The 13099-nt window shown below is 33.7% G+C and overlaps 1 protein-coding gene across 2 annotated transcripts in view; it reads left to right on the top strand.

Moving 5' to 3' along the window:
• The window catches only part of LOC138699976 (uncharacterized), a 109643-nt gene extending 101340 nt beyond the window's left edge, over positions 1-8303 (top strand). For both annotated transcript variants that reach the window (XM_069826223.1, XM_069826224.1), the window contains 2 exons: positions 1592-1772; positions 7258-8303. In XM_069826223.1, the coding sequence (XP_069682324.1) occupies positions 1592-1772; positions 7258-7769 (693 nt within the window). In that variant the 3' untranslated portion in view covers positions 7770-8303. The remainder of the gene's footprint in view (positions 1-1591; positions 1773-7257) is intronic.
• The last annotated feature ends 4796 nt before the right edge of the window (positions 8304-13099 follow it).

The following is a 13099-nucleotide window of genomic DNA, read 5'->3' as shown; positions in this document are numbered from 1 at the left end:
AATGTAGACTGTAAAAGAGGTAGGCACTGAAGCAGATGGTTTTAAATTGCTTGCGGACCTGGAGTTACATTTGAATTCAGGAGTTTGATTGCCGGTATATGACAACAACCAAATTTCTTGGCTTAAAAATTGATAATGTGTTAAATTGGAAAAATCATATTAAAGAAATTACCCCCAAAGAAATTCAGCTTGTTTTGCTATTAGATCTATGCAAAAGATAGTAAATATCAATACCGTAAAAACAATATACTTTGCATACTTCCACTCTGTAATGAGTTTTGGAATAATATTCTGGGGAAATTCCACAGATAGTAACAGTATATTTCTATTACAAAAAAGAGTAATTAGAATAATAGTGGGCGCTAAATCTAGGGAATCGTGTAGGACTATTTTCAAAAAACTACAAATAATGCCCATGGCTTGTCAGTATATTTTTTCATTAATAATCTTCCTCGTATGTAATAGTGAAAACTTTGTAACTAATTGTACAGTTCATAGCATAAATACACGTCAAAAAATGACTTTCATACTCCATCGGCAAGTCTATCGTGCTCTCATAAAGGAGGGGGTAAATGGTAGTAAAAATTTTTAATAGCCTCCCTATCGATATAAAAAAGGAAACTCAAAACCTAAGATTATTTAGGGCCAAATTAAAGAAGTACCTAATTTCTCACGCCTTCTATTCTGTAGGTGAGTTCATGACATTCAATAATACGTCATGAAGTTGATACTAAAACTATGTGTTGTACTAGTAGACTATATTGTAAATCTCGTCTGTATATATTTCATCTAGATTGTGACTATAAATTAGCACTTTATAATAGTATTAAGTTTTTTGACTTGTTCCATATTCTAGCTGTAAAGCAATGTATGAATGCCATGGAATGTTAATAAATACAATACAATACAATACAATGACGTAATTCAGAAGGACTCGTTACGTTTGAGAATTTGTCCTGGAGATTTAAAGAAATAAGTTCGAAGGATGTAGGTTTACATCGAGTTTTCGAGATTACCATTCCTTCCTGTTACTTGAAATGAGATAAATTTTTATTATAAATAATTTTCAGTAGTGTTATGATTAATTCCAGGTATCTACAACGATAGATCTGCCACTTACAGTCGAAGTATCGAGCCCGATAAAACTCTATTGGTATTATAGTGAACCACGTGACAAAATCCTTGTTTACTTATAAGTTTCCTTAACTCTCCTACGCTCATTATGAAAAAAAATGTTCTACACCACACTAGGGAGACGACCCTCACCCACACCCAGTTTGGGAATCACTGTCATAAATTAAACATATTCATTGCCCTTGGGAGAAATATTCAATGGTCAAATATTTCACCTTTATAAAGATATATCATTGCATAATTTTTGGAGCCAGCAGCGTAGCTCAGATGGTAGGACGTTTGCCTACTGACCGGAGTTAAAAAAAAAAATATATTTTGTATACGCATTTTCTTATTCCTTAAAGTTATTGACAAAATATTTTCTGAACTAATTTGACGTAAAGCTTAATGTATTTCATATGCAAAATGTAGACTTTCAGATCTATTTTTAAGGGCTAATAAATCATTTGTATTTCAGAAACAATACAGGTTTTTGCTGCCATGGATCTATTGGCATGTTGTATTGCCAATTGTGGCAGTCGCGGAAATGATTTGGGCAGCTGTCTTGTTGGAGAAACTTTCACACTTTGAAGTTGATATGACTAGCCCCTTGGAACAAGTAGGGGTTGCCATACTTTACTGCGTCGTAACTTGCTTGTGTAAGTACGCTTTTGTACACATTAATTTATTAATTACCTTCAAATAATAACTATTAAAATTTAAGTTAATGTTAATTACTGTTTACGCAAAATTATTTATCAATAAGTAATATTAATTTTGACAATATATGTAAGGGCGGTATTGATAAATTTTCTGCATAACTTGGAAACAGTTACTGTTTATAAGAGAAGGAAAAATATATATACTGATGTACACATACATACATGAGTGTTCTGCCCAAGGGCAAGTCTTTCACTGCAAATCCAGCATTCTCCAATCTTTCATATTTTCTGCCTTTCTCTTAGTCTCCGCAATAAAATATTTAGGGTTATTTATTATTTTGCTAATAATTGTAACATAAAATATAATATATACAGAAAAACTTTAGCTCGTCCCTGAAAGAGTAGAACTCGTGCTCAGGGGCGGATTCCTGAATTGAAATTAATGATTATACAATACAATTTGTCTTATGTCTACTATGCAATTATTGTATATAAATTTAAGTTTACAATTTTTCAGTTTTTATAAAACCCATACATAACTTTTTAAATTTAATGCTAGAATTATTAGAATTGACAAGATTAGGATATTTAAATATAAATTTGTTATATATTCTTGGGCCTAAATTATTACTGTGATTAAATACTGTAACAGTGTTTCATTTTGGTTCAAACAATCTTAAAGAATTCATACCTTTTGTTTCATAACTATGATAATACAATTCAAAATTATTTCGATTTTTATGTATGAATTTTATTAATACAATATAATAAATCGGTCTTACGTTAAGTGCATTAAAGTCTAAAAACAAATTTTGAGATGGAAAATCAATAGGTTTATGAAGACTTATTTTAATTATTTTCTTCTGTAATAAAAAAGTGGATTAAAATTGGATTTAAATGAGCTAGCCCATCCTATAATTCCATACATAATTACCGATTGAAATAAAGTTAAATATATTGTGCGTAATAAACTTATTGACAAGTAATTCCTCAATTATACAAAATAATATATTATTTTACGTAATTTATTACAAAGGTTAATGTGTTGGTTCCATTTTAAATGATTATCGAAAATTATGCCTGAATACTTAACTTCAGAGGACTCTTCAATAATCGGACATTTACGCTGTATAAGACAACAATCAGAATTATGTAATTTAATACTTAATATAGATGTAGGAGGTCTGTTACATTTTTCAGATAATGAGAATGGAATACTGATGGTTTTATTTTCGTTGATAGAAAGATAATTCATGTCAAACCATTTTTTAAAAGTAAGTTTCCATTTCGAAACAGTTGTATTTTCTGTACGTATCAGCAGTTCATTATTGTTCAGAATACAGACGGAAGTTGTAGGAGAGTAATTTTAATAATTTTTACAAAGGTTTTACCTTTACAAGTTTGAATTGGCCTCCTTCAGTGTTATTGCGAATGCAATAGACAATATGCACATGCATTTAGAAGGTATTGAACGTTATATGGATTCAGAAAAAATGTACCCTGCTCTGTAAAATCATTTGGTAAGTTGATGAACAAATTTGAGGAAACTGGTTCAGTTGCTGATAGAAAGCGATCGGGCAGACCGAAATTAGTAGAAAACGAGGTGAGTGCAGCTCTAGTTTTACGAGAAGTCCACAAAGTTAGTTAAAATTAAGACTATAATGTTTGTATTGCTAATAAAATCGCAAAGCGTCTGGACATGGAGTTATTCAACAGTGTGGCGAATTCTGAGAAGACAGCTTATGTTCTATCCCTATAAAATGAAAATTCGTTTTGAACTCAAAGAACAAGATAGGCTTTGTAAAAATACTATTGCGCAACACATTTGATGATCATGTAATTAGTAAGCATTTTCCGAACAGTTAGCCTTCTAGATCACCAGACATAAATCCAGTTGACTACTAGTTATGGGGTTATCTAAAAGAAAAGGTATTTCTTAGTAGACCTACTATACTACAAGTGAGGAACTGAAACAGTCAATATCGGATGTCATTGAAAAATCCCTAGGAATGTGTTTACTATTGCCTTTTAAAGGATAGAAGAAAGACTATTTCTTATTGAACAACACGATGGTGGTCATATTTAATTTTTTCGTGTTGTAATAAAATCCCATTTCTTTACGAACAAATTGGTGTTTTTATTTTTGTGGAATCTAAAAATTTGAAAAACTTATTACCATTTCAAAATGGGAACTTACTTTTAATAACCTTATACTTTCTTATGTCCTAAAATTCTTATATGTGACCAGGTGAAATATTTAGGCATTGTAATGGACCAAAATTTACGTTGGGAATAGGCCTAGGTTATTTTTCTCTAAATTAAGAAAATGCATATATACGTGTTACTAGCTACTATCTCTTTTGACATGAAAAGATAAGGAAAATTAATGGATTAAGAACCAAAAAAGGCATGAAGGAAATATTACATAGTGCAAGTGATGGCAAGAAGCCAATGGAATAAAGGAATATATGAGTCGCTCACCCGCATGGTGAAGCAAAACTTCAGGAATTATAACAACACCAGAACAGTATCAATCCGAACACCCAGTTCACGAAGGAAGTAGAAAAAGATGGTTGTCTCCCCTTCTTGGACGTTCTCATCTCCAGGAAGTCGAATGGCACACTGGGTCACAGCGTATACAGGAAACCAACACATAGGCCTACCGACCTATATCTGAATGGACGCAGTCACCGTCATCCGGCCCAGAAACTTCTCTTCTGCACAGGACAAGGGGATTTCGGACCAAGAGAGACGAAGGGCATGGCATACATCCCGTTCTATGGTCCCATCTCGGGTAAGATTAGCAGACTGCTAAGAAAACACGGGATTACGACCATCCATAAGCTGCCCATAAAGATTCTTGCTGAGACAAGGTAAGGATGACCTTAGTCTTAGAACACCTGGTGTCTACAAAATACCTTGTGATTGTGGGAAATGCTACATTGGGCAGACGGGACGCATCATTATGGAACGCTGCAAGGAAATTAAGGCAGCATAAGACTATATTACCCCGATAAGTCGGCAGTAGCGCAACACAGCCTGGAAACGGGCCACAAGATAAATTTCGGCGCCACTACCACCTTGGACAAGACATCAGGTTATTGGGGCTTGGTCATTAAGGAAGCCATCGAAATCCAGCTAGATGGCAATAATTTCAATAGAGATGGAGGCCTACAGCTGAGTACAGCATGGAAACCTGCCATCAATACGCTTCGACCACCAGCGCACGGCAGGCAATCGGGACCAGGAACTAGCTTCTGATTGGCCACCACTTCGACCAACCAGAACGCGGCAGGCGGTCGGGACTAGGAACTAGTTCCTGATTGGCCCGCAGCAGAAATCCCAACTGACGTTTATATACCGACTAGACATGGTCCCACGACACTTCATTCTCTGAAGAAGATGGCAGAGCTATTCATCGAAAGCCTGGAAGCAACTATCCAACTCACCTGGCTGAGAACCCGAGAAGAGTTGTTCCACATCAAATGCTGGGAAAGCCTCAAGTCATACATTAATAATTCTTGTAGAAGCAGTAATAAAATAATGTATGTTTTAATCAACAAAATGGTAACTGTGGAAATGTAAAAGGTACCATATAACAAACCCCTAGCTTAAATTTTGTAATATATATAACGCTTTGAAGTTTTAAGTGACTTTTGAATAACCCTATATTATAAGTTTCATGTTGGTCTAAAAAATCCAAGGATCATGGAATTTACTCAAATTTTGTTAATTATGATTTTATATAGGCTACTATAATTTCCAATTACAATTATGTTAATTGGATTTTTCATTGCAGTATGAAACTTTAAAATGCAGTTATCTCAAAACTTTGCATTTTGAGTTGTTCCCCTTTCGAAATGGCCGGTCGATATTATACAAAAATAGAACTCCATTGCATTATTCTGTTATGATATGTGAAGTAGCTATAGCCGATATTAATATACCTCCTTCAACTTCTTGACCGCACATGCATAAATCATGGGGTAACTAAATATTCGGTTTATAAAAATGTAGTGTGACCAGATTCACATCGATAAAAAAGACACAAAGCTTCAAAAAGGAGGACATTGTTAAAAAAAAAAAAGAGGACAGAAAATATCTACTTAGATTTAGGCTTGGGCCTATATTATACTTTAAATTACGTCAATATTTATTTTATTACAAAATACTTACAGTACAGATTTAGGCTTATATTATGCTTAATAGTAATATGCGTTACAAGAGCGGTATGTTGATGTTTTCATGTTCGAGGAAAAGATTGAAAAAGCGAAACGTAGTTGAGTTTTTTTAATTTCCGAGAACATGAAAACAAACATACCGCTCGTGTATCGTACATTATTTTGTGCGAAGATCGTATTTTACATACCTGAAAGAGGAACTTTTAATTAGTTGCAATGAAATCTCCATCTTGGTTTCTGTTTAATGACGGCAATTTTGGAAAACAAAAATATCTCTCTTCAACATTGTTGCTATAAAATGTTTTCTGTGTTTACTATACTCCAGCAGGCCGTGATATGCGTCTGTCTTTGTTTCCCCCAGTCTATAAATGCGAACTTAAAACAAACGGTAAGGTTATGTAATGATTTATTTTTCATTTTAATATTTTAACAATATTATTTATATAACATATTGCAGTAATAACATCAGCATCTGGAATCTTGTTGATTTTTTCACGGCTTCCTTAATGTTACTTGCATCAAGAATGCAATAACTTTAGTGGAGTAGTAGAGTTTACTTAATTTTTGCAAATATTTAAAAACAATAATTAACAGTGCAATTTAGGTGAAATTGCAGTGGTAAGTTTCCAATTTATAATTATTATTATGTTAAACGTCTCTAAAAATAATATGTTAAAAGCCTAAAGCAGTAAAATGAATGTCGCGCTTAAGCGGTAAGAAGAGGGAAATTGTTATGTGTGTTACGTTGGGAATACTGAATGTGGTATTTCACACTTAACGCGTATTGGTTTTGTGCGGAAAATAAGCAAATACGCACGATCTCACACAAAAGTATGTTAATATCTATTTTATTAGAAAATAATTACGAAAAACTTAATATTAATGATTTTACAGTTAGCTACATACGAAAGTCAAGGGAACTATAATTTTATTAAAGAGAACAGAAAATATCTATTTAGATTCATATTCGCACCTCGACCTTTCGATTTACTAGCTACCTGTGAGCAAAGACCATAAAAAGGAGCAAAGAGAGTTATGATCGTTGGGAAACGGTATATTCCGTCGATGCTGCTGCCAGCTACAGGCAAATTACTTGAAAAAGTCGTCAAATCAGATAATTTCAAAATACCAGGCATACAAGTTCCGAAAAGAAGGACATTTCTTGATTTTTAAAATATCCGCTCGGATCCCGGACAAAGGCCTAAAAAGGAGGACATGTCCGGACAAAAGAGGACGTCTGGTCACCCTATGAAAATATGTAGAATAAGTTATTCTTACGTATACTTTTTCTTCAATTCTAGGTACTGTTATATACTTCTGGATCGTGGTGTACAGTTTCTACAGCGAATTGAAAGAGGCTGAAGACAAGTTGGCAATTGCTTCCTCGCGTTCTCCCACGGCACCAACGACAGAATATAATGGACCCATGGTGCTTCCACCATGTAACGGACCAACAGAAGTGGCACATGTCCATGCGGAAGCCCCACCTATTTCTCGGCCTGTTATCTTGAATGTACAGCCTGAAGTGCTATCTAGCCAACGCTCACAACTCCACAATGTGTCTGATCTGCCATCTAACAGACGTCCATCCCACTACAACAGTCAACCTGACGCTTCATCTAATCCACATTTGCAACAATTACATACAGCAGCAGTTCAAAATTTACGTGTCGACCGTAATCAGCCAGTCATAGCGGCCAACGCCTGGAATATGAGACGAAGAGACCAGCCAATTGAAATGGAGAACAGAACATCGTCACATCATTACTATGCTGTTCCTGATGAAATTACGACTTATGAAAACATAAGATGATGCTTTTGCCGAAACAAATCACTTCGTTGCGTTGATGTCAACGGCCTGCGACTAGGCTAAGCTAGTGAACGTTTACATGTCTCTAATGGTCTAATTTCATCCGTCGTTGTTCGTACGATAAATTAAACAAAACTTCAATGTGTGATGGTTTAGTTCACAATTTATAGATACATGTTGTTACTTTTTTTTACTTGGTTATTTAACGACGCTGTATCAACAACGAGGTTATTTAGTTTACTTCTGATGAATTTCTAAAATGTTTGACAGTCTTATGAAAGACTTGTATAATTCTGCTTGCTTTTAGTTAAAGGTTTGATAGCAAAGCTTTAAGTACTTGTGCTCACAAAATTTACCATTACATTTGATTTCATATTGTGGTTAAGGTTCATAATGAGATGAAAACTTGAAAAGTATTCTTGTGTTTATTCTACTTAATCTACTAGTGGCTTGTGCATCAAATGCTGCAAACTAAGTTCATTAGACGTTCAAATAAATTTTTTTTCAGATTTATTTTCAATGAAGAATAACCAGACATTTTGAAAGTTATTTGCTTCCATAATAATGAAACATACTCCCTCTGAATGGTTTTTTATGCCGAATATTTTTTCTTGAACCTATTCACCTTCAGTTTTTGAGTTTCAACGCGAAAACGCAAGTAACAATGTTAGGACGATCAGTGGGTTTTTCATGTGGGAGTAAAGCAATAGCTATTTCAGGTCAGTGTGGATTGTAGGTGAAAGTTAAAACAAAAAAAGTCAGGTTTGCTATGCTTTCGAACAATAGACATAGCATCTTGGTATGGCTGCTGCATGTAGAGCTTGAAATGTAGAGGCTAAAATCATTTTATCCTGCTAAGAGATCTTGCTGAATTGATCGGGAGACTACAACATTTTGTAGACCTCTTATTTTATCAGTAAGTAATACCTTTTGTTCTTTCCTTAGGAATTGTAATTTTTGCGCTCTCTCGAGCCAATACTGAAGAGAATGAGGCATATAAGTATTTACACCACACCGTTATTAAGTATAAGAAAAAAAACCCAACCCCATTTGATTAATAACTATAAAAATATTTGATTTTTAATAACAATATTATTATCTTACGCAAGTTTATATAAATAGCCGCCACTTAGTGAATTATAGAAATGAAGATCTAATTTAAGATATTCTCTACATCTACTTATGTAACCCCAAAACGTTTCACTTTCATATCATGAATGTAGCATTAATATGTATAATTAATGAGAAATAGTCACATCATGGCATTAACGATAATATTTAATTTCTAATGGTAATAATGTCATCAAACCACCTCAAGTTTTGTAGATTTTAATATCCAATACACAGCTGTACTCAGAAAATTACACACTGCAGAATCAGACCTGTAAATTATTTTTAGTATGTCTTGAAGTTTTTAATAACTAATTGAATCTGAACTCTAAATATGTCAGCAATCCTGCAGGTCATGGCCTTCGTGTAATAGCCTATTGTTTTGTTTCATTCTGAAATGCAATTATTTCTCAAAACTGACGAATGATGAATTTTGGAAAATAGGAAAATTATGTAGGAAAACTAAATCTTGACTGAAAGTTACTATTTTTCTGAAAATCCTAGGATGTCAAGCTTCAAAATGACGGGTCATTCATTAAAATCCGTTCAGCCGTTTTCTCGTAATTTCCATTACCAGTTCAAATGATATATATAGATGTTATATATTTTTTTGTTTAATATGCTAACATTATTTCTATTTAAAGAGAAGATGTAAACGTATTACTGCCGTCATTAATGTTTGCAAAAAATCCTTTCATAGATAGTAGGAAAAAGTACTTCATTTTCGTGTTCTGTGTCCGGAAAGTATATGTGAATTCTAATTTGATTCACGCAACCATCAACAAATTTAAATTTCGAAACCTATGTTATCGATAGACATAACACATTGTAAATGGTTTTTATCTATGTTTTATATATTTTCAAACCATTAGCTGTACTCACAGTTTATTAGGCTATTCAAAATATTTGTTTAGACATGAAATAGTACGTAATCATCGACTATTTCTTCTCTAATTTAAAGTTTACATTTATTATGAACTTATTAAAATGATCTAACTCTTCAAAATGCTTTTAATGTATTTGCGAATCCTAATGTAACTTTGTATATGCATTTCATTTAATGTTCATGCATGATACATATCCTTTTCTTAACGACTACAGAATGCGACATCAAAATTTTACAAAATTTACGTCGCGTCTGACATCATTCATATTCATGGTTATAGGAATACTGACAAGTCAATGTCATCTAAAGAGGTACCTACTAGTCGTAAAAATTCATCAGTGGTATCATGTTCAAAAAGAAAACGTTTATAAATAATACATAAATACTGTATTAATCTCGTCAACATCTTCAATGTCACGCTGTATAGTACAAAATATGATATGTAAAGGAAGAACATAATAATACCTGGACGTTATTACCTCAATTGAGGTACTGCAGACTACCCCTTAATTCCCCACTTCACTTTCCCCGGCAGAGACAGTTATGTATCGGCCCAATACGAATAGACCTGAAGGCAAGCTTTGCTGAATCACGGATTGTTTAAAGGTACGGTCACACGTCGCTACTTTTGCAGCGCTGCAGTACAAAAATATTGCGCAACTCTCGTACTGCGACGTGTGAACAACGGTGCAACCCGAAATGTAGCGGCTGCCAAACCATATGTCCGCTACTTTTTCATGCTGCGCGGAGCTTAGAAGTAGCAACGTGTGAATAGGGTTCTCAGGGTTGCAGCAGCAGCATTTTTGATATATATATATATATACATATATATATATATATATATATATATATATATATATATATATATATATATATTAACTTTTGCTGCTGTTGTGACCAGTGTTGCCACAAAAATGTGCCAATGATACTTTTATTGTTTGGATATGTTTAAATGTTTAGATGTGATGAAAATAAATTATTTGTAACAGTTACTAAATGTACAACACAGTCTGAGTATATTTTTTTAATTTTCCGTAGCGTAGTTTCAAACAGGAGTGTTGCCAACATTGATTATGTGAATATGCTGTTGGTTATAATTTAAGTATATAGGCGTTTTAAAAGCTTTATAGTAAAAATAATGCCAATTTGTAAATACTAGTTAGGACGGAAAAGCAAATAATAGGTAAGTAAGCTATCGCAGACTTTCATAATAATACGAACATAACCACAAAATGTATATTGAAAAGTCAACACGGAGATGGAAACCTGCAGCTAGACTGCGGCCGCAAAAGTAGTGTCTTGTGTGTGAACAGACTCGCAACCTCCAGTTGCAATTTTTGGAGCGCTAGGGTTGCGCAGCACGAAAAGTAGCGTGCAGCGCGCTACTTTTGGCTTACGTGTGAACACGACACGCAACTTTTGTAGCTGCAATACAAAAGTTGCTCAGCAAAATTAGCGACGTGTGACCGTACCCCAAGGTAGGCATCATAGCTTTCTGCTCTCGCTGGTTGCCTAAAATTCACCACTGATACACAGTGCTTTACAATGTGTTCATTTCTACCGTTAGTAGTAACACTGCTACAACTTGATGCTATTATTGCTACCACTAGGGTTGCCAACTCTCCAGTATTTCCCAGGATCTCCCGTATTTGAAAGTAATTTTCAATAGTCTCCCGGCTCCCGTATTTTTCTTTTCTTCGAGTATTTTCCTCCATTATTTTTATAATATAGAAGCTTTATTTCAAACATTTAATTTTGCCGTGAATGAAGATGATTCACATGATAAATTTTCTTGTTCTAGAGAAGAATTAAAATGTGCTGTCTCTATAGAAGGTAAATGCTTCGCACAAATGGATTTCAATGCTGACCAAGTTGAAATAAAAATGTTAATATTGTAAATTTGGAAAAACTATCGAATTTTATTCTAAGCTTACCAAATAGTAATGCTGACAGACAGACAGACAAATAGACGGGTGGGTGAATGGATGGATTTTCCTCTCATGAACAATAATAAGTGGACAGATGTTTGAAGCAGGAGAGTGACACATTTAATCAACTGAGAACTGTAAATCGCAATCAACTTCAATTACAGAGAATTTTTTCGATTTGTAAAAAAAAAAAAAATCAAAAACCATTATGCGAGGCAAAATCTGTCTCAAAATATTCTTAACTTAAGCTTAACTGTTGAAGTGCAGAATAACGTTTTTGTTGTTTTTTTTTTAATAATTGAACTGAAGAATTTGCCAAATTTCTATGTTAAGGGGTTAGGTACAGCTTACAGCAGTAAGATTTTTGAAAATATTCAACATTTTTTTTCCTCCATTATTGTATCTTGTACAATAATCAAAATTTGTATGTATAAGATATTGTCCTCCTGCTATATGAAAAAAAAAAATAGTTTTACGATTGAAAATTTGTTTATATATATATATATTTTTTTTTTCAAAATTCAAAATGTTGGCAGTTCAATGTGCAGTGATAAAGCTTTTCCCTCATAACTCATAAACTTGTTAATTTTTTCATGTTCTCTCTCTTTTATTTTATTGCTGAAACTCATGTTTACTTAACTACATTCCTTAATAAATAATAATTTTTTATTTTGTGTTAGAAGAAAATACTAATATTTGACCATTTTTTAAAATGAATTTATTTTTTATCAGACAATCTATCTAAGATAGATAAGTGATCTTGCATCATATTGCAGATATGACATGCATAAATACATACAAAAAATTTCATTAAAGAATGTTGGATAGTTTTTGAGTTATGTTGGAAAGGCTTCTTCACTGCACGGTGAACTGAATTTTGAAAAAAAAAAATGTAAACAATTTTTTTTAAATTGTAAAAATATTTTTTATATAGCAGAAGGACAGTGTTTTACACATACTAATTTTTATTGTTGTACAAGATAAAGTAATGGAGGAAAAATGTAAATTTACTGCTGTAAGCTGTACCTAATTCCTTAAATTCTGCTGATTCCTTAGTCTACCGTGTTTTTTTTTAAAAAGTTGGCAACCTTAGTGATTGCTACCACTAATGCTACTATTATTAGTACCACTACTTCTGCTACTGCTACTATTACTGCTACCATTTCTACTACTATTGCTATTACTACCACTATGATTACCAAACTACTACTGCTGCTGCTGCTGCTGCTGCTGCTGCTGCTGCTGCTGCTGCTGCTCCTGCTGCTCCTGCTGCTACTACTGCTACTACTACTACTACTGCTGCTGCTGCTGCTGCTGCTGCTGCTGCTGCTGCTGCTGCTGCTGCTGCTGCTGCTGCTGCTATACTACTGCTGCTACTGCTATTACTATACTACTGCTGCTACTGCTGC

Source organism: Periplaneta americana, chromosome 5 (assembly GCF_040183065.1).
Source record: "Periplaneta americana isolate PAMFEO1 chromosome 5, P.americana_PAMFEO1_priV1, whole genome shotgun sequence".
NCBI classification, from domain to species: Eukaryota; Metazoa; Arthropoda; class Insecta; order Blattodea; family Blattidae; genus Periplaneta; species Periplaneta americana.
This window is presented reverse-complemented; position numbering and strand designations above follow the sequence as displayed.